Source organism: Chaetodon auriga, chromosome 10, assembly GCF_051107435.1.
Source record: "Chaetodon auriga isolate fChaAug3 chromosome 10, fChaAug3.hap1, whole genome shotgun sequence".
In the NCBI taxonomy this organism is placed as follows: Eukaryota; Metazoa; Chordata; class Actinopteri; order Chaetodontiformes; family Chaetodontidae; genus Chaetodon; species Chaetodon auriga.
In genome coordinates, this window is record NC_135083.1 from 23758695 (window position 1) to 23784739 (window position 26045).

Sequence of the window (26045 nt, forward strand, 5' to 3'; positions counted from 1 at the left end):
AGGCTTGTTTAGATTTAAGTTCTGTCTCCTGCAGTTATGGCTCAATCAAATCTGGACCTCAAAGCTGACACAGGCCGGTGAAGACGAGAGGTCAGGTCTAGCTTCAGAGTCAAAGCTGGATTTGAAGGCCGAGGCGAATAATTGAAATCCTGTTGAAAGTTGCCAGGGCATTTATATACTACAGTGCATGTTTTATTTCGAAACATGACTTAAAGCAACAAATGGATGTCTTCAAGCTAGTTTCCCTGGGTTTCAGGGGGAGGTGGGTCCTCCAGGAAAGCCTGGATTTGAAGGAGGTCTTGGACCCCTGGGCAACATAGGGCCCCGAGGAATGACTGTGCAGGGCAAAGCGGTGAGTAGCTTTCCTAACACATCCTATCTGTGTATCATGGCAGTAACCATAGTACATATGTTGTTAAATTGTTTTCTAAGGACTAGAGAATCTAGCATATTCTATAAAATTGACTTGTTTTCTGTTTCCATATTTTTCCATTCAGGGTCCACCTGGTGCAAGAGGGGAAAAGGGAGATCCTGGACGACCAGGACTGCAGGTGAACAAAAATACAGCTGGAGAAGAGAAAACACTCACTTTTTAATCATCTGCCTTGTTGTCTGTAAACCCATCCATCCGCCTCTCATCGCCCTCTCTCCAACCTCCTTGTTGTTTTTCCCTGAAGGGTTCACCGGGACCTCCAGGTCCAAAAGGGGAGGAGGGGATTCCAGGCCCCAAGGTGAGCTGCGTGATCCAATACAGAGCAGCAGATGTTAGCAGTTCTTCGTACAATTTAGCCGAAGTAGTGATCCTCCCTCCATCTTCATGTGTCCTCATCTTTCTGCGACGTGTTTTACAGGGCATTCGAGGGCTTGAGGGTGGTATCGGTGCACCCGGCATCACTGGACTCAGGGTAAAGTTGAATTTCATTTTAAAGCTACAAGGTGTAGAATTTGAACACTTTTGACTTTTTTTTTGGCCACCAGTGTTTGGTCCATGAAGTGGAATTTGAAAAACTAATATATTTATGGCCATGAGATATACTGTGGATACTTGTCCTCAGAGGATGAATCCATTAGGGCTCAGTGTAGCCTTACACACACACACAAAATATCCAAGTCTACTGAGATGATGGACCTTGTGTTCACTGAGAATGAACCAAATCCATTTTGAAGACATTTTGAGCTTTCCTCTAGCACCACCTTCAGGCTAAAATGTCTTTTTTTTTCTAGAGTAACATTCAGACTCAGAGAATTCATATTACAGCCTTGATGTGATTCTGTATTATAAGGCCATGTTGTAATAATGTTAATAGCAACAAGTGTGATTTTATTTTTTTTTTGTTAAAGACTCTCCTGTCTGTCCTGTGATGTTACCATGTACCTGTATTGTGTGTGTAGCCAGCAAAGCCTCTTCTCCCAATGTGGTCACTTTTTGTATTTTACAGGGTTTCCAAGGAATGCCAGGATACCCAGGGCCTTTAGGGGAAAGAGGCCCCTCAGGACCTGTGGGACCTACGGTGAGACCAGAGGGACAAACAGTGTCAATTAGTCATCTCCGTCTTCTTGGTTATGTAGTGAACATTGTATTCACAGTGAACAGAGGTCAGAAATGTATTTACACATATAATGAACACAAAGAGAAGATCAGTTGTGATGCATAGTCCCTTGTGGGCTTTGATAAGGATTACCATGTCTAATAATAAAGAAGGAAATTGACTAGCAAAATATGTTGGCTTGTGTAGTCAAGAATGATTATTAATAATCAAGGTGGGAGAGCAAGAGAGTCCGACAATCACCATGTTTTTCAGTGCATAACAGTGAGTGACTTTATTTGTCGTCGCAGTGATCCATGCAGTCAGCATCTGGTGTGAGGTGCCATTGCTGTGCCATGCGTGAAGTGAAAGTAGAATTTGTAATGCAGTATACTTTTGTGCATGTTTTTTTTATTTTTTTTATTTCTGAAATTATTTTTGAATTTCATTTGATTGTTTTGAGTGCAAAATAATTGCTGACAATCATACAGTCGTTAAAAACACAATGGGCACTTGCAGGAGCGCATGGTCCTGAGGGAGTTACTTGCCGAAAGAGACGTTTTAATTGATCTCCAATTGGTCAATGTATCTGTCTCCAACGTGCTCATTGATTTACTGTGAAACTGTGTCAAATAGTCAATCATAAGACAAGTCTGATGTGCACATGAGCACAGAGGTTTGTAGTTATTTTACATCTGTCTGCTGGTTGCACCAAGTGTCACCAACAAATCTGCTGTGCGTAATTGTAGCTCCTCTTTAACACACTCCAGCATCCTGTCGTCACTCTCTTAACGTATGAGCTGAGTGGGAGAAGAATGGAGGTTAGAGATGTGGTTTAGGGGGAGCGAGGAGGCTGTGCTGGTTATTTAACTTTACCTTCATTGATCTTTTGCTTAACAGGGTCTGCCAGGGAGTAAAGGGGAACGAGGAGAGAAGGTGGGTTTAACTTCACAGTCTTTTACTTATTGTAATAGTGACATTTTACGACAGCAGTGGGACACATTTTGTCATTACTTTTTACTGTATGTCTCATTCCAAAGTAATAATTTGGTTCTCACTGAAACCCCGGTTGATGAATCTGCTTTTGTTTTACAGGGGGAACCTCAGTCTATGGCCATGATCTACCAGCTGGTCACACAGGCCTGTGAGCAACTAGTGCACAGTAAGCACTCTGTTAGCAAGCATGTGAAAAAAGATGCTGATGTCTGCATGTTTAATTCACTCCATGTAACTTTTGAAAGGTCCAAACACTTGCTCTTCAGCATACTTAATCCAGAGTTGTGTGTATTTTTCAGAGGAGGTGTTGAAGCTCGACATGTTCATTAATGAGATCAATCGTAAGCCAGCTCCTATTGAGGAACCAGTGGGGCCCCCTGGGGAGCCTGGTATACCAGGGCCCAAGGGCCCACCAGGCACCAGGGGCACCCAAGGGGACGTTGGCTCAAGGGGGAGACCTGGTAGACCTGGATACCCAGGAGAACAGGGTAAGACTCCATCTCAGTTTGTTGAAATTGAAACAATCCAACTGGAAAGCAACTGTTAGAAACAAGTCTGAGAAATTATAAATGTGTCTCCTTACTCTGATTTTAAGGGTCTAGTTTGATAATACTCTAAGCTTTTGGTGATGCTGAGTTGTCTAGTCCTTCTCTACAGGACGGAGAGGTTTTTCAGGGGCCAAAGGTGATGCAGGGGCCAATGTCCAAGGGCCCACAGGGGTCAAAGGATTCGCAGGTACCTCTTTAGGAGTAATTTGTTTCATATATCATATATATATCATATATCATTTTCACATAATCCTTAATCTGTCCCATGAATCATCAGTGCGTAACTCTGTACTGATGTGTGTCTGCAGGACCTCCAGGTGAGTCCAAGCTGGGAATTGCAGGCTCCAAAGGAGATGATGGTAAGCCAGGACCCCCGGGGATCCCTGGACCTCCTGGACAGCCAGGCGAGATTGGACCACCGGGTGTGTGTGACAGCAGTGGAGGCTGCCACAGAGCCCCCCAGCAAACAGGTTAGCTACAAGGAAAAGTCATCTAGCTTAAATGACACAAAAAGGGTAAATTACTTTTATATTTACTGTTGATTTTTTTCTACGTTATGGGCAACCAATTGATTTTTGGTCACTTTGAGGCAGCTCAACAAGCTGTAACTGCAAAATGCACGTTGTCACGAGTGTGGCTTGACAGTGTGAAAGTGGTCTTGCTTGTTGACTCTTTCTTGTGTGTGCTCTGTTCACCCAGAAGACCCGTATTATGGCTACCAGCCTTGAGTGGATATGAACAAGCATGCAGCAATGGTCAGGTGACTGTTGGGAAAGACGGTGGTTCCTTTGGAGCTCAGTGACAGACTGGAAATGGAGCTAAAGAAGCACCGCTTAAGAGGTTTGCTGTGTTGAACTTGCCACTGACTGACGTGGAAGCTTGACAAGCTTCATCAAGTGTGAGAAAAGGAATCAATACAGGAAGGATCTCTCTCTGTCCTCTTGTTACAGTGTTCTTAGACATAAGATAAGGCAGAGAAATGAACTAAGAATAAGTAGGAAGCTTTCTAATATAGAATAGTGTTTTGCTGAATAGATAGCATCATAAAGGAAAATATTTTCCCACTGGGATCAGTCAAGTGCTGTCTTATTAATGTACACTATATGCGCACTGAAACCTTTTGTTTCTATGTTTATGTATTCATGCACTGTATCAATGCCAAGTAGTTTAGACATCTGTGCTACATTTCTACCTATTTCATTTGCTATTCTAACCTTAACTGCCTCAATGATAATGAAAATGCATAATCCATGGTGTAAAAGCCTCTTTTTGTTCCATGGTATAAATGATACTGTGAGAATGTCTGTCGTCATGTGTACGATCGTTTGTATATTGTTTATTATATTTACTGCATACAGTTCACGTATGATATTTTATACTGCACCTATTGAAAATTCAGGTTTACAGTTTCTGTTTTCTTGGGGGTTAGGGTAATAAACATGATGTGTGTGTGTGTGTGTGTGTGTGTGTGTGTGTGTGTGTCAGAGAGATGTTTGGGTTTTTTGTATGTATGTATGTTTTTTTTTATCTTGTTAATAAAATACCATTATTATGTGTCTAATGAAGTGTGATGTGTTTTTTGTTCCCAAAATAACTTGACTGTCTCAGTGAAAGGGTCAGTTCAATGGAGTGTTTTATTCCTGGACCCTGAATGTACGCAAACAAGCCAGAGTTGTGTGTATTTTTCAGAGGAGGGGTTGAAGCTCGACATGTTCTTTTAATGAGATCAATCGTAAGCCAGCTCCTATTGAGGAACCAGTGGGGCCCCCTGGGGAGCCTGGTATACCAGGGCTCAAGGGCCCACCAGGCACCAGCGGCATCCAAGGGAACGTTGGCTCAAGGGGGAGACCTGGTAGACCTGGATACAGTACAATACAATTCAGTGGAGTGTTTTATTCCTGGACCCTGAATGTATGCAAACAAGCCCAGAGGCTGAAATTGACTACCAACTCGATCAGCCAGCAGGAAAATTGATAGTAATGCCACAGTAGTTTGTCGGAACCGTGGTGAAGAGAGATTTGTTTCCAGTGGGGTCTATTTTGAAGAGCACAGTGGAAGTTCCAACCTGTCAGCAGACGCTTACCACAGCTTAGTCAAGGTAGCCTCATTAGTACGTCCACTTTCCGTTTTTGTGAGAAATGTTCGTTTTTCAAAACAAAAGCCAGCCATGTTTCTTCACTGCCCTGGGGAATAATATCGTATGACAGAATCAGTAGAGCATTGTTATTTACTCAACATAAAAACCAAAAAAGCATAGCTGCAATGAGATTGTGAAGAAACCACTGAGCAACGTTGTCTGTTATGGTTGTGAGGTTAGACAATGTTAATATGCTATACACTACATTATGCACGATTATGTGTTAACATGAAGTGTAATACTAAGAAGACAAGAGGGGAGCAAACTTTGGCTAACTATGCTGTATGATATAATGTCTCCACATTTTTATCCGTGATGTTTCGGTGTAGCTGATGTATAAAGACGAATAGGGCCGTTTATTTTGAAAATAATAAACAGGATATTGTGTGGCACTTTCTCGCAACTTTACGCAGTGTGGCCGTAGTAGACAGACGTCGCCATGGCAAGCCGAAAAACGTCGCACCAAAACCGAGACAATGGGGACAAGTACTCGATACTGTTACCTACCTACAACGAAAGGGAAAATCTACCTTTGATAGTGTGGCTTTTGGTGAAATATCTCGGTGAAAGGTGAGTTCCGGGAAGCCAGCAAAGCTTCTCGGCTAATGCTAGCTAACGTGGTAATGCCGGTCAGTGATGAGCTGTCTCTAAACCAGCGACAAAGTGACAGCTCTGCTCAGCGCTCTTAACATTGGCTTCTGATAGTTGTTGTGTCATGGCTACAATATAAAAGGGTTATGTTAAAGTTAAACTAGCTTGCTCTAGCTACATCATGTAGCGTGATGTACTTGTCAACGTGTATGTGTGTCAGTCAGAGATACAACATTAACCCAACCAAGTTCCAACCTTCAGCTCACTTACTGTGTTTCCAGTGGGTTTAACTACGAGATCATTGTCATCGACGATGGAAGCCCAGATGGGACACTGGAGGTGGCTGAGCAGCTGCAAAAGATTTATGGAGAAGATAAAATAGTAAGTGAAGAATCGCTACTAATCCCCGTCCTCACAGCGAGTGAGGATGCATTCAGATGAATTAACATGCGGTGTGCTCATAGAGCCTACAGCTGATTGTTTAGGAGTGTTTTACAATGTTTAGCCACCGTGCCATGTAACAGGTGGCTGGAGTAAATGAACAGTGTACAGGGTCTTTCTGCAGACGCTTAATTTCTCTTTTCTGTGGCTCAGCTTCTACGACCAAGAGCGAAAAAGTTAGGCCTGGGTAAGTTCGAAACTGTAAAAAAAAAACAAAAAACAATTGGTGTGTTCACTCTAGTCACCTTTGCGAACTACTGATGAGCTCTGTTTCCTTCCACAGGCACTGCCTACATCCACGGCATGAAGCACGCCACCGGGAACTTCATCTTCATCATGGATGCAGATCTTTCTCATCATGTGAGTGGAGCTCGTTAAACTGTGTGTTTCTACAGAAGGTTCACGTGAACACTCCAAGGCTGTATCTAACAATCATCTTTAATATTGATCAGTCTGCCAGTGAGTTTTTTTGTTTCACCAATGAATCATTTGGTCCATAGAAAATAATCAAATCTCTAGAACACAGTTTCTTCAAGCCCACGTTTTTTAATGAGTCCTTTATGTAATTACAATGTGTGAAATATTACAGCATGGTGTTTGATTGTTCTTTGTCATTTTATTATTTCAGCCCAAATTTATCCCAGAATTTATTGAGTAAGTGTCTTCAAATTTCCTATCGCATGATTTTGCTTGTTCAGCTGTTATAATATAATAATATGTAGTTCCAGTGCATCAGATGACAGCTGGAAGAAAACTTCTGCACATGTCCTTTAGTTAAAATCGTCTTGATTGTCAGAAAGCAGAAGGAGGGTGATTACGACCTGGTGTCTGGTACTCGATACCGAGGGGACGGAGGCGTGTACGGCTGGGATCTGCGCAGGAAGCTCATCAGGTATCTGCAAGTCAACAACAGTACTTCTTCTCTTCAATTTCCACTCACCCGTCTTCCACTGACTCTGATTTCAGCAGGCAAGAGGCTGAAGTTTGATTTTCTTTTCTGTCTTTTGCCCCCTTTCTCTCATTCACAGTCGGGGGGCCAACTTTTTGGCTCAAGTGTTACTGAGACCCGGTGCTTCAGACCTCACAGGCAGCTTCAGGTAAGTGGTGTGAGCGTTGTGAAATAAGTGCCGCTGACTTTTGAATTGTGCGTTCGTGGGGCTGTGTTTTGTCACATTCCTGCTGTTTTGGCTCTCTGATGTCAGGCTGTACAAGAGGAAGGTGTTGGAGAGTCTAGTTGAGCGGTGCGTGTCCAAAGGGTACGTCTTTCAGATGGAGATGATCGTCCGCGCCAGACAGCTCCACTACACAATTGGAGAAGTGAGGCCCTGAGTCATTTATTCATATATTTATGGGTTTTTTGGTGGTGGTGGTGGTGGTGGGGGGAGGGTTATTTACTGAGTGTGCATATATTTTTCAGATAAATGCTTTTTTTCTCTTCTTCCAAACAACAGGTGCCCATTTCCTTTGTGGATCGAGTTTATGGAGAGTCCAAACTTGGAGGGAATGAGATTGTGTCATATGCAAAAGGACTGCTCACACTCTTTGCCACGACATGATCAGTGATGCATTCCGTTTGGACGTGCCACGGTCATTTGGTATTCCTTTCACTCTTAAAGTTGCTGTCTTTAATACAGTAGTTGTCAGAATTGCTGTGGTGGGGAAAGCTCCACTCGCCAGTGACATGATGGCAAATGACGAGGGAGACGTCTCTCTCCTGTTAGCATTAACTGTAAATCAATTCCCTGTCACTCGCCACCCTGAATACTGAAAGAACTTAGTGCTCTACATTCTCGTCATCCTCTTTAATAAATTTGAGCAAAGCACTTGGTGTCGCATCATTCCCGGTCCAGACAGCTGAGTGAACTCTGCATCAACATGATTGTCAGATGGGTTTAAGTACATGCTTACCTGCTACACCTGTGATTGTTTGTATAAAATTAAACTCTTTCTATTGTTGGCTCTGTTGTTTCTTATTGCTGTTCATTGAATGAGGTCAAACCTGAAGTGCAAGGCACTGTTGATTTCCTGAACACAGGCAGGTCAGCTCACACAGTGCTCTCTAAAGATGACCTCAGGCCCATCCTGGGTGGTTATGATAACGTCTACCACTCATGTAAACATCAAAATGAAAGGCAAAGGTCCCAACTCACCTGAGGTTCACCCAAACACAAAGAAAGTGTTCATTCTTGACCTTGAAACAGTGGTTTGACGCAAAAATGTTTAACTCAAAGAGCACCAGCTTCTTTTTGAGCTTTCAGCCACAGGTCTTGGTGGGGTATACTCTGTCCTATGGCAGTGGGTGTTGACAGGTATCAGCTTATGTCTCTCATATACACTAATGGATCCAGCATGGGGATACAGCAGCATGGATACATGAATGGATTTAAAAAGTTGCATAGTAGAGACATTTAACATCCCACTTGTCTCCTTGCACCATTGGAAGCATCCTGTGCAGAGCTAGCTAACCAAGTAGGCAAATGCCCCAGGGGGCACTGAATGCTCCAGACTCATTGTGGTCTGGACTGCTTTATTTGAAGGCTAGTTGGAGAACATGCATCTTGAAAGCATCAAGTGACACCTGAAGGTGAATCCTGCTTCATCCTGATCTTCAGGCCCTGCGTGGAGAGGAGCCCTGAGCCAAATCAAGCCATATGTTGCATATACCTAAATGAACATGTTTAATCACATGACCACAGGCAAATGGAGAAGCACAGAAAGTGGCAGGAGTTCGGGGGGACATTTGATAAGTGATGATGGGAGGAGGGGGGAGGAGGGCAAGAATGAACCCCAGCTGATGGAGAACTTTTACCATCAACCATTTCAATGCAGCCTCACAGTGGGTTTGGTGCTGACATGCTGTTCTGCCCTTCAGCAGGCATAATATAGGAAAGTAGTCCCGGCCAGTTTGGTGGAATAGTGCGGTTACCAACACAGCACAGTACAGCGCCACCTACCGGCGATCGAGCTGTTAACACCACATCAGCTGAGTGCTGAGGCTCCGTGTGCATCCGACCCTCCGCAGGGGAGGGGAGAGGAGGGGGGCCCAGATGCAGACATGCCGCGCATGCGCATAAATCGGAGCGGCCCATTCCAAAAGGACGCCCGCTGTCGGCCAGATCCCGCAACTACTGCGCCGGGTTGTTTACACCCACAGACTCGAACCCAGACACCAAAGACACGCTTGGCTTTTGAGGGACGAGGTAGGTGCTTTTTTTTTTTAAAGAGACGTTTGCTTAATTGGCCAAAGTGATTGACAGACCAATCAAGACTTTTAATGAGCCGGACTCGCGAGGAGCTCACAATGAGATTATTTATGCTAATCAAGTAGATGTCACTTCCGCCCCTTTTATTTGCGCCATTTTGGATAGGGCAGTTTCTAGGCTGGATGTGTATTGTCTGTCAGAGAAGAGAATGGGCAAAGCGTTATCGGCTGCCAGGCAATCATAGGCACACTTAGGCAATTTATCTGAAAGAGTGGATACGCCGGTAGTTGTTCCCAACAATAGCACATGCGCCTGCCTGCACCACTACGGAGAATGGAGGCTTTCATTCTGTAATGAGTCTCGGAGGCTTTCTGTTCCCGTTTGCCGACCAGAGGGAAGAGGATAACCCCAGTCGGCGAGGGAGAATCGGGTTTGGAGGATAGACCGACGGCCGGGGGTGGCTGGTTCTCCCCCACGAAGCTAGTTGTCACCAGAGAGGATATTACCGAGATATCTGAACGAAGTGAAAGTGTCTGTCCATCGCCTCAGCCATCCTGAGGCGACACATTTCGCTCAGAGGGGAGCAGTGGATGTGAAAGCAGGTAAAGTTGTCTGTCATAATGTTGGACACCTCCGTCAAAGCTCGACAGTTCGCTGTTAGCCGTGGCTACCTGCGGAGATGCGACGGGTGCTGCTGAACTATAGCTAAGGTAACTTGGCTGTCGATATGGCCAACGTTATGTTTCTATAAGTCATGAGGATTCAGCGGAAGCCTCGAGTTGAATGACTTCTCCCGCGGGTTTGTTTAGAGCAGCCTCGGGAAAATGCAAGCGAATATCCCGTGTGGGAAATTTAAGGGCAGAAATGGCAGCATTAGTTTGTGAACAGCCCGTGTTGTTGGTGCGAGTTGGCTAGCTTAGCATGCTAACTTAGCGCGGTGTGTCCCCGATTCTTTGTCGGTGGCGGCAGCTCCCTGCCAAAGCCATCGATCAGGAGGCTGCCAGATGTTGATCAGAGATTAGATTCACTGACACTGAATGTCACCACACCGCACGATTGGGTTGTGATACGCTCAGCTGAAGCTACCACGACAGATCTTGCGAGTTAACGTGGTCAGAGCGAGGAATGCTATGAATATTGAAAGTGTGTCTACATCACTGGACAGAGTTTTGTGTTGGGGACACACGACAGGCTACATATTCACAGACAGTGTGTGACAGAAAATTTATGTAATTCATGTTTCTTATATCCTCTAAGTTTTCCTTTGACTAATCAAACCCTCAAAGGTGATCAGAGCATGATCCAAGTTCACAGGTGACACCAGGCTGGTGATTCACTCACACCTCGTGTTTGATCCTGGGGGGCTGTCACTTGCTCAGGCAAAGTGTCAGATTATGATCATGGTCACTACCATCGTCCCCCCCCCCCCCAAACCAGCCTCACAAACAGCCCTCCACCTTCATTGCTTAGGGCTGCAGACAGGTGTTTAGCCTATTAACCCCAGTGGATTTTAAGCATCCCAAACTTTTCTGCTGTTGGTGTGAATGTGGACGTCACCAGGAGCGTCTCTCCTCACTGAACATCTGCACATTGACAGAGGCAGCAGTCAGCCAGATCATAGGTTATCATTGTCCCAGTAGAGGACTGAGTGAGTGTGAGGAAATGTGTGGCTGAAGGTTTGTGGGCCTCTTGTTGTTTCTTTTTCACAACATAGTAGAAGGGGGAAACCTGTTTTCTGCCAGCAGCCTTCAGCAGAGCAGAGCCTCCTATCGCCTTTCCTCCCTCTCCTCTTCCTTCTCTCCCTCCCTTCCCTCCTGCTCAGCGTCTCCTTGGCTTTTTGTTTCTCCTTTTCTTCCTCCCACCCCCCTCCCCTCCTTGCCTGTCCGTCGCCCCCTCTTTCCCTCACCCTTTCCCATTTTCTCTCTCCCCCGTCAGCCTCTTCCCCTCCTTCCCTCACCCTCCCTCCCTCCCCTCTCAGATCCTGTCTGTCTGACCTCCCTGCCTCCCCATCCCCTCCCCTCCCCCCTCCACTTCCACTCTGTCCTCTCTCCTTTCCTCTCATCTCTCCCCTCACACTCCTTCTACCCTCACTCACTTGCTCACTTCCCCTCCCCTCTCTCTCCCTCCTCTTCCTCCCAACTGCCCCCCCTCCCCACACACACACACACACACACACACACACTCACCCTCCCCCTTCACTGATCTCTCTGGCTCCTTCTGTCCCTCCCCTTCCAACATCCCTCCCTCCTCTCCTCCCTTCCCTCCCTTCCCTCCCTTCCTCACTCCCTCCCCTCCCCTCCCCTCCCCCTCCACTGCAGACATATTGTAGAGGCTGCTGCTGACTCAATAGGAGGCGCCATTCTGTGATGGTATTGCGAGGCAGGGAGAAAAAGGGGGCAGGCAGAGTATAGGGAGGCTTACATAATGGAGCTCCTCTCTAGCGCCATCTACAAGTAATGGGAGGAAGCAGGAAAGGGAGACAGAGAGGGGAAGTGTGCAAGGATGTGTGTCTCTTTCACTCACTCTTGGACTTGCACATTTCTGAATGGAAGACAGACAGTAGACAGGCGGATGGACACAAATGTCTCCGGTTCTCTCAGCTCTTCACTTGGCCAATAGTCAGTGGAACTACACACACACACACACACACACACACACACACACACACACACACACAAACACAGAGTGTGTTTTCTAGAAGGGAAATGAGCTTAGATGTTCACAGGAATTGTTTGGGACGGTGCTGTTGTTGTCACTGAGCTGCCTTTATGTCACTGTGCATCCGTGACCTTTGACTTTCGCTGCATGGAGCTCTGATTTGAATAGAGACATTTAACCGGGTACTTTGGACAGTGAGTTTAACAGCTCTCACATCCTCTGGACTTAATGTCAGTCATAGTCACACAGACGAGTGGATGGTATTTTAATTGTATTTTGTCTGGAACAGTTTTGTGTGTCTATCTTCATGTAGGGAAGCTTACTTTCTACTCCAGACAGCGAAGTGAGGTTTACCCAAGTTGAATCAAAAGTTTGATAGGCTGTAACAAAAAACAATAGTTTTGTCACTGGACAAGCACACAGTGTAAAAACTAAGCCACCGGGGCACTCCTGTAGCTTAGTCTGGTGGAGTGCGTACCATGTATCAAGGCTGAGTCCCTACAGCAGCGGACTGGGTTTGATACCATCCCAGGCCCTTTGCTGCATGTCACCCCCCTCCTCTCGCTCCCCTGCCTTCCCTGTCTCTTTGCTGTCACCATCAAAAATATAGCAGAAATACCCCCAAAAAAGCTATGTTTAAAAAACAAAACAAAAACAACTTGCTGCTAACCATTGAGCGCTGGCTTGTGACTTTAGTGGTTTCTTGTAAACTGTTTCCATTAAGTGTTTCTCACCAAAAGGCATTGTGTGTATCCCTGAGGTCCATGAAACTGAGTGCGTTACCTCCTTAGAATATTTCTAAAGCTGTTTTTTTTTTTTTTTGTTAATAATTTGAAAACTGCATTGTTTACATCAATGTTTACGAGCCAGCAGTTTCCTGGCACATGACCCTGTATCTTGGTATGTTACCACCCATCAGTCAGTGGGATAGTTCTAAGCCGTTGGCAGGAATGTGTCTGGTCATCTGTGAGTAGGTGTGTCCTTGTGCATGAGGTCAAAAACTACATTATAACTTTTTACGTTTCATTGTCATGGGGTCTTAAAGGTATTATGGAAACATGTTTGCTTGTTAAAGCCTCACCAGACTGTTAAACTCTGTTAGGGAATTGAAGCTTTGCCAGCATGTTAGAGTTGGAAAAGCGCAGATGTTAACTACATGTTGTACAGGATCAGGATTCTGGTTCCAGGCTCTCTGTCACACTGTGAGCTGGTCCGTCAGCCGGCCAATGCAGAGGCCTTTGGCAAAACAACACAGCGTTGTACAGCAAAAACACCAAGCTCAACTTTTGCTGAAACACAGAGCTATCCAGCAATGCACCGTGTTGGCCAATCACATACATAGAAGTGCATATTTCTGGTAGATTACTTTGTAATATGAATTATATATCTATATTGCTAGTGTTTACCTCACGATTGTCACAGCAAAGATAAAATAGTTGCTGCTGTGATAACGTCACAGAGTTGTGAAACCGAGTCCATGAGCATTACAAACCTTTTTGCAGTGTTTTAGCATCTGATGGGTCTTTGTCGTTGTCTCAGGGGTGCATAAAACAACATGCCCCCTGTGGTGGTTCAATACAGGGCTTTTTTCAGTCTGTGTCCCCATAAAGAGGGTGCTCGTTGGCTTAGTAATCTATTTGGGAACAATTTTAGCACTTTTAGTCATTTATCTCTTGCTACAGATATGACAGTCAGTAGTTGTCACACCTATTGAGTGAATGAAGTTATAATGAGCATGTATGTTAAAGACAGCTGTGTCTTAATGGCAAAAAGACATTACTTTAACAGACAGTTGAAGTCATCACTATTGTGTATTTCATGTGGTATAGGTGTTCAGGTGTTATACTGAGTTAAGTAAAAGGTCCTTTTCAGTGAGCTGTTCATTTCCTGACTTGGGATTCAGTTAACAGCCACCTGTCTACATTTTACCTTCCACCTGCTGATAACATGCTGTATGTGTCTTCTCTATTCAGGTGGGCAGAATGTTCCAGCTCCCTGTCAATAACCTAGGCAGTCTGCGGAAAGCAAGGAAAAATGTCAAGAAGGTCCTGGGAGACATCGGCTTGGAGTTCTGTAGAGATCACCTAGAGGTGAGTATGCTCAGCCTTTGGTATTTTCATACTGATGGCCGCACATTCGACTATACCCGCGTGTTGATAGCTTTGACGAATGGTTCTTGTTTGGATCCATGTAGCCCTGGTGTACACGTGGGAAATTTGTTTTGATTTAATAATAAGGCCAGTTTAGGAGTTGCGATTGCGCTTCCATTTGGCTCACTGCAGGAAGTAAGGGTTCAGCAGTGGGGTGCCTGGCACTGCTGAATAAATGTAGAGAATGTATGATGATAGGAATGTATGAGCTGGACACATAACATTATGCATACAGCATGTGATTACCCTATTGACATGATGCCCTTATTCTGGTGTGTCTCACTTAATGTAGGACAAAGTTGCTCTTGAGGCTTGACAGTAGAAACCAAGGACTTAGTATCCAGCATCCAATTCTGTGCACAATTCTGAGGAGTCAAATTTGGTCAGATTTGGTGGGGTTAGGTGGGGGACTTTCTGAATTGTATCACATTTCCTAATGTTTGACACATCTGTAACATTTTATTGTTATTCATTTAGATGTGAGAACCGTGAGCCAGACTCCATATGATTTGTTTTACACAATAAGCTTATATAGAGTCCATAATTGAAAATATTGACTTATTTTCCAGCCCTTACATAAAGTAAACAAGTGTCCCAGAGGACAGTAAAGCTGGCAACAGAGGTATGAGTGTGAAGTATTTCTCATGCATAGAAAAAATAGAGAAGTCAATTATTTGTCACTGTTGTTTTGTGCAAATCAGTGTTTGTTTGACATGCAGGACAGCAGAGGCTGATTTTAGATTTGCGCACATCAACAAATCTGTTTGCTACAGTTAACTAGAAAGTTCTTCTTTTTGTCCCAATGTAACATGTCTCATCACTGAAACACACTTCAGCTTGCCGTCATTCAAAAGCCAGAAAACTGAAATAATTCCACCATTTATACGCGTCTCCATAGAGGCAGTTTGTGCCTCGTGAATGTTTCATATGATATTCTCCTGACTGATTGTGCCCTTGTTTTATCATCATGAAGTATTAATCTAAATCTCCTTGTTGTTTAGGACTATAAAGACTTCACTCCTCCAGAGGTTTATATCAAGCACACTACATGGGAAGATGTGTGCATGTGGGAACCATCACATACCAAAGTCCAGGTGTGTGACACACACAGATGTGCACTGTGATATTTTAATCAGTTGTTTTAAATTCTGACTTCTGTTCACACCGCGAAAAGCAGAAAAAAAAACAACAACAGTACAATACAATAGTTTTTAACTCTCTGAGACAAAGAACTTGTCAAGTTTAAGCTTTTTCTCACCTCTCTGTCTCCAGGACTACAGATCAAAGCCTTTCTGCTGCTCCGGCTGCCTCTTTTCATCCAAGTACTTCTCCGCATACAAGAGCCACTTCCGCAATGTCCACAGTGAGGACTTTGAGAACAACATTCTCCTCAACTGCCCCTACTGCACTTACAATGGCAACAAAAAGACTCTGGAAACGCACATCAAACTTTTCCACATGCCTAACAACACTGTGCGGCAGGGTCCCGGTGGAATGGTGGCGGGAGCTGGTGGGATCATGATGAAGGATGGGGTGCTGAAGAGGACCGGGGACAGTGTGGAACAGGCAGTGTACTACTGCAAGAAGTGCACCTACAGGGACCCTTTGTACAATGTAGTGCGAAAGCATATCTACCGGGAACACTTCCAGCAAGTGGCCCAGCCCTACATCGTGAAACCAGGAGAGAAGACAAATGCTCAGAATGGTGGCACAGCAGGACCCACAGGGAACACAGAGAGTAATAACACAAACAATGTTAACATTAACCAGATTCATTGCAAGAAGTGTCTGTTTGTTCCAAGGACCTACGAGGCACTTGTTCAACACGTCATTGAGGACCATGAGAGGATTGGCTACCAGGTGACTGCCATGATTGGGCACACCAGTGTGATAGTCCCCCGTCCCAAACCGATCATCATGATCCCCCCTAAAACTCAAGGAGACAAGACCATCATTGGGATGGGCCCTAAAGGGGCAGTAATGGCCACTACCAGGTCTCCTGGCTCACAGCAGCTGGGTCGAGTGGTCATCGCATCAAAGACAGGCTTGAGCTCAGGTCTTCTATCTGGGATGAAACATGATGCAGTACGATTAAAGGCCGGGGGCACCCACTCATTCTCTGTTGGCAGTCAGCAGGTGAGGGTTTCCTTACCAGGGAATGCCCAGGTTTCTGTGCCCCAGCAGTCACATGCAGCAAAGCAGCTTATTTCTGGTGGTGGCCTGAGGAATCCAGTTGTGGGCAGTGCCTCTTCCTCACTTAGATCCAACCCCCTGGGTTCACGTGTCCAGGCAGCAGCTACTACTGTAGCGTCTGTCACGGCCAAGAAAAGCGGCTCCTCAGTGCTCGGCACATCCTATACCCAGAAGTGGAAAATCTGCACTATCTGCAATGAGCTCTTCCCAGAGAATGTATACAGTTCTCATTTTGAGAAAGAGCACAAAGCAGAGAAGGTGCCTGCCGTAGCCAATTACATTATGAAGATCCACAACTTCACCAGCAAGTGTCTCTACTGCAACCGCTATCTCCCCAGTGACACATTGTTAAACCACATGTTGATACATGGTCTGTCTTGCCCACACTGCCGTGCAACCTTCAATGATGTTGAGAAGATGGTGGCTCACATGCGGATGTCGCACCCAGATGAGAGCGTTGGCCCACGCACAGATTCTCCTTTGACTTTTGACCTCACTCTGCAGCAGGGCAATCCCAAGAATGTTCAGCTGATTGTCACTACCTACAACATGAGAGATGCCCCAGAGGAGTCGGTGGCGTTTCATGCTCAGAACAACAACACCTCTGTCTCATCAGCCTTGTCTGCCTCCTTAATATCAGGCAAGAGGTTAATGCCTCAGCCTCCTCTCAAACCTCCTTCAGGGGCCACTGACAGTGCACCAACCAAGAGTACCCCACAGGCTTCTGTGCCCTACAAGAGGGATGTAGGCAAGACACTGTGTCCTCTTTGCTTCTCTATCCTCAAGGGTCCAATCTCAGACTCACTGGCCCACCACCTGAGAGAGAGGCACCAGGTGATTCAGACAGTCCACCCTGTAGAAAAGAAACTGACCTACAAGTGCATTCACTGCTTGGGGGTTTATACTAGTAACATGACTGCCTCCACCATCACTCTACACTTGGTTCACTGTCGAGGTGTAGGGAAATCCCAGAATGGCCAGGACAGTCGGGCAGCTCACTCTTCTCGGGTGGGCCAGGCCCAGAGCAGCGCTCTCAAACGGGCCAGTTTTGATTGCTCTGACACTAGTGCGCCAAAACGAAGGAGGCCAGGACCTCCTGGAGAAAGGGCCCACCCACGGGATAGCAACGGTCCATCTACATTTGTAGAAAATCCTGATGAACCTGTAGTTATGGCTCTTGACCCCAAGGGTCACGAAAATGAGTCCTATGAATCCAGAAAGGCATTTCTAACCCAGTATTTCAACCGAGCGCCATATCCCACTCAACGGGAAGTGGAGAAGCTGGCAGCCAGCCTATGGCTGTGGAAGTCGGACATTTCCAGTCACTTTGTCAACAGAAGGCGGAAGTGCGTACAGGACTGTGAAACCCAGAATGCCAGTGTGTTGCTGGGGTTCAGTATGCACGAGCTCTGCAAAGTGAATCACGAGCTGGCATTTGAGCAGGATGGCACGTACGAGGGCAGAAATGGCAAGAGGCGGACATCTAGGACGCATATGGGGGTGTCAGAGCAGGCTCTCCGAAGGCACAGGGAACTTGTAGCTGCTAATGGTGGTGTGGCCCTGCCACGAAAGGGAAAGCCAGCTGGAACTGTGGAAGGTACTAAAGCAAAGCCAACTGCCCCCAAATCCAACAGTGCCAGCAGAGACCAAACCAAGACAATCAACAGCACCTTACCACAGAAAATGCCTCTAGACCTTTCTGAGCCCATTGCCATTGACTCTGACAGTGATGAGGAAGAGCAGCAGAGGGATAACAAAGAACGGGAGGAAGAGGTACGTCCCCATGGTAACAAACAGCTTACTGGAGCTAAGGAGAGAATAGAGCCGAGGACAGAGTCCAAGATTATTTCAGATCTAGACGACATGTCGGACGATGATGATGACGATGAGGACGACGAAGATGATGACGAAGATGAGGATGAGGAGGAGCATGTAGAGAATGGCTTCGGGCCCACAGAGGGCACAGGAAGACATGCTGCTAAAGGAAGAGACACTCTACCAATCATTATTCCCAAGTTTGTACCATCATCTGCGAGAGGCGGGAGAGACAGAGCCCAGCTGGGCAAACAGCAGGTCTGACTGATAAAATCAGAAAGACTCAAACAGTCAGAGACACTTTAGATTTGATCCACGCCAACAAATCTGCCTCGCCTGAATGGAAGGACGCTGCCCGGTTACATCGGGTATCTGTGAAGGAGCGAGTGATAAGGAGAGAACTCTACTTGAGTGAAATCTCAAAACAAGCCATCCAATGACATTCAAAGGCAGGACTCAACGAGCAGCTAGGATTGATGTAAAGATTTGTAAACAAAGTTTTAATGTTTCTTCCCCGAGTGGGAGGGGATGTGCAAAGACGACAGTGAAGTTACACCAAACAAATAGAAAAAGTTTTTTGCCTTCTATATACTTTATTACATTGAGATAAGGAGTTATTAATGTTGATTTAGCCACTGAAGTTGTAAGTGTGGCTTAAAATATTGAGTTGTTGCAAGTTAAAGCTTTTAAGCTGACCGGATAATCCATAATTTTTCATGGTAGTTATTCTGAGATGGGTAGTGTACATTTGTACAGTCTTTTAGACACATGTTGCCGTACATGTACCCTTAAATATTTGCTATTACCTGTGTGTAAGGTAGCCTCATATGTTCAACATTGGTATGCTTAACAATAGGTGTCGCTTTGGTGGCTGGTATTTTCTTGTATGTTTAAGTTTATTTTTTAACAAAAACCTAGTTTTTTTGCAAAATAATATATCTATATATAAATGAAATAACAATTGACTTGTTTTTGCTTTTAATTTGATTAGATTTTATTTTTTTAAGTTGACCTTTTTATGGTTTCTGTTCTGAGAGAATAGTGGCGCTGACCTATTCTCATCCTCTGACAGTGTAAAGGAGCATTTCATCAATGTTTGCAGCCTTATGCTCATCAGCTCTACATGGCTGGACTGAACTTGCTTTCAATTTTCACAATTTGAACTTGATGTTTCTTTACCCCACAAGACTGGACAGTAACCACCATACTGACATCCACAAAGCTTTTTTTTTTTTTCCCCCCAAAAAGAGTTGTGTTCTTTGAAATGTGCGTATTTGTTTTATGTTTTCATTTTTCACTTAAACATTTATGAACAATAAAGTGCTGTAATTGTGCTTCTCACAGAAATTATGGCCATGTCGGCTCCTTTGTTTGAAGTATGGAGCAGAAGGATTGTGCACAAAAATGATTCTTCTTACTTGCTGATGCGCAGCAATAGTTAGAAATGCTTTGAGTGTGTTTGTTTATTTTTAGATTATGAGCATTGTAAATGTGCTTTTGTCTGCAGCTGTTCAAACTTAAACTTTCTCCTTAAACTTGCTCCTTAAAACTGCAGTATACATGTCATGCTAAAGCAGCACACTCAATACTCAAGGGCTCATAGAACTTTTTATACAGGAGTGGTTACACATTCTGTTCCAGAGTGGTGCTACTAGTTAACTTGTACAGCAGTGAATGAAGTGTCCTGTTTTTGGTTTGAAATGGACTATAGTGTACTTCTCAGTAGAGGTAAAGACTGTGTGCCTAATGGTGCAAAGTGAACTCTTTGATATTTTGGTGCCTGTTTGAAATACTGAAATACAGACCACACACACACACACACAAGCCCAAGCAGTCCCAAGATATAAATCTGAAATGTCACCTGACACTGAAGGAGAGAGATAGCAAAATTGTAAATACTGGATTTATTCACCACTTCAAGCTCATGACCACACTAAGGCCATAACGTGTAATGAGAGGTCACAGATACATGTTCGATCACAAGCCACAAAGATTTTGGAGGTTTTAATCTCCAAAACATGAACCAAATGCTTTAATATTGTAAAAACAACAGTGAGCAAACTGTTGAGAAGTATTGTGTTTGAAAAGCATTTCAAAAAATCCATATACATATACACACACACGTATACATATATATATATATTTTTTTTATTTTTTTTATTTATTTATTTATTTATTTATTTTACATTGAGTGGGCAGTGATGTAGGTAGAGAGGGATCATTCAAAAGTGTAAACCAATCAGGGAGGCTGACCGTTTGTTTGATACTATTGAAGGGCAGACTGATCAAAAATGTGAGTCTCCTTTTTAAGACAGATTTTTGGCACAAAAACAAGAATATTTTAAAACTATATTGACAAAGTTAATGGATAAATGTAGTTTCTAATGTGAACGCCAGTTTAGTGTGACTTTAGCAGCTTTGTTGTTGCAGGTTTCCTACGACCTAACGACTACCTTAACCACCAGCAGCCAGGAGAAAATGTATCTCATATGGTCAGATACAGTGGCATCAGCAGGTACCTGTCATGTGGTGCTCTGTTTGTCTGCGTTCTTGAGCTCAATGTCTCTGTCGGCTCGATGTAATGTTGAGTCAGTCTGTGGCATCGATGTGATGGCATTCTGCAAGAAAGTAAAGCATGCAATTCCCAGGTATAAAAATGATCTTTTCCTCTAAATTAATGGGATCTTATTTAAGGAACTGTTAAAATTGTCTAATTGAATATTTAATTTCCCAATCAGGTCTGAGATGAAGTCAAGACATATGCATATCCATCAGCACGTCTTAATGAGATTTTCCATCGCTTTGTAATTTGACGATACAGTGGGGAATATCAACCCAGGATGGGATGTATTCCCAGTTCTTTACATTTCTAAATGAAATATTCTCCTTCCATCCCAACACGGTGCTCCATCACTCCTTCATCTTTGAAAAGCTAAAGATAGTCGGAACATTTCTTGGTGACCAAAATTGAGTTGGCCCCCAGTTTAGCCTTGCTGGAGTGTTATTATATGTCTGGTGTATTGAAGAGTGAGGGTTTCCTTAGATGAACCATGCAAAACAATGATCTCACTGTCAGATAAAGCCTCATCTGTATGTTTTCAACCATAGAAATTACTGGTAAAGGAGTCAATGACATCATCTTGATAAGAGAAAGAGATTGTCCTCCTGTGTTTTGTATGCTGATGGTTGAATCATTTTGCCTTTAACGTGGTCATCCTCAAAATTCAGCGCAGATAACACGGCTGCCCAGTTTCCACAACCAGTTGGTTGCCTTAAATCTGTGACAAGCTCCACATTTTAAGTAAACCTCGTTTGAACATCCTCTTTTCTGCGTGCACAATGAGGTGTTGCAAGAAAACATGAAAGGGAATATGTGATGTGTTTGTCAGAGAGCTACAATATGTCCTCCTGTGTTCTGGTTTTACAGCTATACCAGATTGGACCCTGCCTGCATGTTACCAGTGATTACATGTGGAAAGGCCTTGGTTAGAAATAGAACACTACATTATTAACCCTTTTTCTGAGGCATACCATTGGATGAAAGGTACTCTCCCAGAGTAGCGATCAATCAGATGTGACTGAGATTCATCTCGTGAGTCACACAGTTCTACCAAACCAGGTAAATTGAGTGACATCAGATGGTTGCATTCACTATATATATTTTTACCTCCAAGTATTTCATTAATATCCCATCCTTTGCCACCCTGGGATGAGGAATCTAAAATGGAGGGAAATTACCCCAGTGCAAGAGGGAGGGAGAGTGAGGCAAGGCTCTCCTTGGCTGGCTAGTCAGTGTTGCTATGCTGTTATAAGGAGCGAGAGAGAGGGAGGAAGGGAAGGATGGAGGGAGGGAGGGAAGGAGTGGTGGGGGAGGCTGAAGGAGAGAGAGAGAGAGAGAGAGAGGCCTGGCTGACTGTGGGGGAGGCGGAGGCCTCATCTGCAGTGCTGTGTAGAAGGAGCGCTTAACAGCCTTTCAAAGGGGGGAGGGGAGGGGAGGGGAGGCAAGAGCGAGGGAGACGAAGGGAAGGGGTGGGGATATAGGAGTTGGGGGGAGGGGAGGAGAAGAAATGGGGAGTCAGAGAGGGACAGGAGCACAAGGGAGGAGAAGCAAAGAGGAGGGGAGAGGAGAGGAGGACAAGGGAGAGTGGCAAGGTAGAAAGAGGGGAGGAAGTGGTAGGGGCAGACAGAGGAGGGTGTAGGGGGAAGGGAGAAGGAGGAGGACGAGGAGAGACAAAAAGGGGAGAGGAGGAGCGGGGGGAGGGGAGGTGGTGGTGCTGAAGGGACTGGCGCCCCCTGTAGCTGGAGGAGAGAGACAGAGAGGCCCTGGTGTGTGTGCCGTCAGACACAAAGAGGTGCAGCCTGCGAGACAAAACAGCCCTTGTGCTTAACAGGAGGGAGGCTAATTGGTTGAACTGGCCACAGGTCAGTTTAGCATTTGCCCCCACCTGACCTGCAGCTTGCATCCACCTGAGTGGTGATGGCTTGCTAATCAGGGCAAGAGAGGGGGAAAGGGAGGAGAGGAGGGGAGGTGGAATAGAGGAGCAGAGGAGAAGGGACATGTAGAGGAGGTCGTGAGCAGGTTGTAATGTAACAACGGCTGCGGCGGAGTCATTGATGGCGCCCCCTGTAGGAAGCTGGCAGGAGCCGGTGTGAGATTCCTTTTTGCAAAGGAGGAAAAAATAAATAATAACAGATTAGTGTGCCAGTGGAAGAGCCACTCGTGATGTTGTGGCTACAAAATTTCACCATGTAGTTGGCATCCTCTGAGTATTGCATGTCGCTAGAGGTCATCTAGATCAGGGTGCCACGCAAACCCGAACAATAAGACCAGCAAAGAGAGGAAAGAGAGACGAGGAGAGAGGAGAGAGGAGAGAGGAGAGAGGGGGTCGGGCTAAAGAAAGGCCTTGCAGACTGCGGGGGAGACAAGAGGCCTCTTCTGCAGTGCTGGGTGATGGAGCTGTGGGGGGAGGAGGGGGGTGCGAGTGGGTGGCTGAGGGACACAGCAGAGGTGGGGGGGGGGAGGTGGACTGGAGAGAGAGCAGTGGGGGGGGGCAGAGAGAGATGATTGCTGACCTATCCCTCTACTAGCGCCTCCTGCAGTTAGAATGGCCTTGCTGCACAGACTCACAGAGCAAATGATTCATGAAAGAATATGGTGAAATTGAATCATTCATGGCCAGAGAAAAGAGAGATAATGAAAAAAGAGAAGGGACACGAGTAAGAGACCAAGACCTGTGGGCAATTGTAAGAGAGAGAAATTATTTTGTGATGGGGAGAGTTTCCCGAGACTGAAAAGAAGAGGAAATGGGAGATGACAAAAGAATACGGATGAGACATAGAGGAAGAAAGGAAGTCACAAGAGGGAGAAAGAGGTGACAAGAAACTACTTCTGCCATTTTGGTGGACAATTGCAACCCAGCAATTCACAGTACATGAGTGCAGAGTGGCCAGGTCCCCCTGTGACAGACGTGGACAGGGTCAGAGTAGAGGGTCCCCGAAAAATGAGGCAATGGTTATGTGCTTAGTGCGGTCCAGGAAACTTTAATCCTACTAACAACCTACACTATACATCAGGGGCTGCAGCTAACCGCTGTAACCTCATCACATAGCTAAAAGGATCAGATTGTAGTTAAGAACACATGAAATGGTTAACAAGTTTTGCTAACGCGTGCTGTTTATTGTCCCAGACCGGATAATCAAACTCTGAAGCTGATGCTGAAAATGCCAGTGTGCATTTATGAGAGTGCCATTTGCCCTCCTTCTCTCTGCTGCTGTGTTTACATTGAAAAAATGGAGGCAGTGGTGGCAACCGCTCGCTGCCTGAAGCCACCTAAAGTAATTAACACATTATATCTTGTTTATTTAATCCATTGAGTCTGCTGGTTCAGGCCATAACAGAGAAGAAAGGTCCCCAGACTAACAGTTTCATAAAGTCATACATTAAAATAACTCTAAACAAGCAAAGCGTGATGTGTGAAACAGTCAGTGGTGAAGAGAGGGTGTGTTGGGTGCTGTGAAGCTGGAGCTGCTTACAGGTCTGCATGTGACAAAAGCAAAGGATAAACACAATCAAACCAAAAAAACCAAGTCAGCTGTCTGAAATGCAAACGTCTTCTCGAGTTAGGGAAAGCGAGCCGCCTTGGAAGCGGGCTGACTTATGTAGACTCCCAACCAGGCAGGGCCAATCCCTCAGTGAGTTAGTGCGGGTCAGGCAATCAGGGAGGGCCTGAGAGAGGGAAGCAGAGGCATATGACCCAGGGCCCTCACACTGTATCATAAAGCACAAAAGCTACCACATCACCACATGATACCCTAGCTTGTGAAACAATGATAAACACTACCAAAGTCATTTTACAAACATTAAAACCAGTCTACAGTGAAAACTGTCCCACAAGGTTAATCTGTTTCACTCAGGAGAGAAAACCCCAGAGACTACACAGCTCTTTCATGCTGGATCCATCTAGATACTTAAACTGAATTGTTAAAGGCAATAAGATCACAATCGCACACACACCCTGCATCAGACAACTCTGCATTGACGTTCAATGAGTTCTTAAGAATGTGAATAATACCATCTATGATCCATCCATCCATCCTTTTTCTGCAGCTTATCTTGCCTTGGCCTTGCCAGCGCGGGAGCAGACTAAGCAACGTATTCCAGGTATTGCTCACGCAGAAACATTTTCCAGATCCTTCATGGGGATTGCAAGCCAAACTAGATATACAATCTCTGCAGGGGCCCCTGAGTAGCTCACCTGGTAGAGCTGCACCCCACTGAGGAGGCTGAGTCTTCAGGAGGTTCGATTCCAACCGGTGGCCTCTTGCTGTGTGCCTTCTCCCCCATCTCATGTGTCAAATACAGCTTAAAAAAAAGCCCCCAAAATTAGCAGGTATCTGAACAAGATCCAGAGATACTGCCATGAACTCCCAACCTGTTAGGAGCAATCCATCGTTTTCAGGCGGTGAACCATGGCCTCAGACCTGGAGGCGCTAAATCCCATCCCTAACACTTCACACTCAACTGCAAACCATGCCAGCGCACACTGAGGGTCATGTTCTCATGAAGCTTACAGAACCACATCACCTACAAAGAATACAGCCTGTTTTTTCTTCTTCTTTTTCTCATGTTGGGGACAGTGGAAGTGTTTTGCTTTGGGCAGATTGATGGCTATTTTTTCATCTTAACCTTAACTGACAGCCAATACTGTGCAAACAGCCTCCAATATGCCTGTCAACATGTGAATCAAACTTTCCATGATGTTGCATGAATAGGGCTGCAGAAACTCAGCTGGTGACATAATCATCATCTCATTGGTGAGACAGAGAGAGAGACCCAGCAGGCTACTTTGCAGTAGTGTGCGCACTGGTGGTAGAAAGAGGGAAGGGCCCAAGCATGAGGGGGAGTATGACTGTGTGTGTGCGCATCAGGGGAACAAACAGCAATATTTCCATGGACAGAGAGCAGAGAGAAGCTTTGCATGGTGACAATGAGGCAGCCACTGGCACCCCTCGTAGCTGGAAAGCAGATGTCTGCTGGTCACATTGCACATATTGCAGAGGGACTGGTGGGAGGGGTGAGGCACAAGGGAGGGAGGAGGTGTGCTGGGAGGTCAGACACTTTATCTACAGAGCTGTGGACAAAGCAGGTACGGGAGAGGGAGACTGGAAAGGAGGGCAGTGAGGAAATGGGGCAACAACCTACCGGGGAGTGATGTGTCATTTACTTGGTGAACATGAAAAAATAGTTTTTCTGGTAATTGACAAATACATGAATTTGTTGACCTGAT

General features: G+C 45.3%; 3 protein-coding genes across 5 annotated transcripts in view; all 3 read left to right on the forward strand.

The window, feature by feature from the left end:
- Positions 1 to 4525, forward strand: part of LOC143326932 (collagen alpha-1(XX) chain-like) — a 28403-nt gene extending 23878 nt beyond the window's left edge. Inside the window, exons 31-41 of the mRNA XM_076740985.1 lie at positions 257 to 352; positions 498 to 551; positions 678 to 731; positions 852 to 905; positions 1440 to 1511; positions 2427 to 2462; positions 2622 to 2688; positions 2822 to 3010; positions 3180 to 3257; positions 3379 to 3540; positions 3770 to 4525. Of these exons, the coding sequence (XP_076597100.1) occupies positions 257 to 352; positions 498 to 551; positions 678 to 731; positions 852 to 905; positions 1440 to 1511; positions 2427 to 2462; positions 2622 to 2688; positions 2822 to 3010; positions 3180 to 3257; positions 3379 to 3540; positions 3770 to 3798 (891 nt within the window). The 3' untranslated portion in view covers positions 3799 to 4525. The remainder of the gene's footprint in view (positions 1 to 256; positions 353 to 497; positions 552 to 677; positions 732 to 851; positions 906 to 1439; positions 1512 to 2426; positions 2463 to 2621; positions 2689 to 2821; positions 3011 to 3179; positions 3258 to 3378; positions 3541 to 3769) is intronic.
- A 627-nt stretch (positions 4526 to 5152) lies between these two features.
- dpm1 (dolichyl-phosphate mannosyltransferase subunit 1, catalytic) lies at positions 5153 to 8198 on the forward strand. Of its 2 annotated transcripts, XM_076741077.1 has the most exons (10): positions 5153 to 5168; positions 5621 to 5777; positions 6080 to 6179; positions 6393 to 6426; positions 6523 to 6599; positions 6868 to 6893; positions 7036 to 7131; positions 7268 to 7336; positions 7442 to 7556; positions 7691 to 8198. In XM_076741077.1, the coding sequence occupies exons 2-10, from the start codon at positions 5647 to 5649 to the stop codon at positions 7793 to 7795; spliced, it is 753 nt and encodes a 250-aa protein (XP_076597192.1). In that variant the 5' UTR covers positions 5153 to 5168; positions 5621 to 5646; the 3' UTR covers positions 7796 to 8198. The 2 variants fall into 2 exon arrangements, with proteins under 2 accessions (XP_076597192.1, XP_076597191.1); XM_076741076.1 differs by lacking the exon at positions 5153 to 5168 and having other exon boundaries at positions 5596 to 5777.
- A 1197-nt stretch (positions 8199 to 9395) lies between these two features.
- On the forward strand, positions 9396 to 20495 carry adnpb (activity-dependent neuroprotector homeobox b). 2 transcript variants are annotated; one of them, XM_076741643.1, is made up of 4 exons: positions 9396 to 9439; positions 14074 to 14190; positions 15252 to 15344; positions 15523 to 20495. In XM_076741643.1, exons 2-4 carry the CDS (start codon positions 14083 to 14085, stop codon positions 18520 to 18522), a joined length of 3201 nt encoding a protein of 1066 aa, XP_076597758.1. In that variant the 5' UTR covers positions 9396 to 9439; positions 14074 to 14082; the 3' UTR covers positions 18523 to 20495. The 2 variants fall into 2 exon arrangements, with proteins under 2 accessions (XP_076597758.1, XP_076597757.1); XM_076741642.1 differs by lacking the exon at positions 9396 to 9439 and adding an exon at positions 9594 to 10044.
- Positions 20496 to 26045: the final 5550 nt, after the last annotated feature.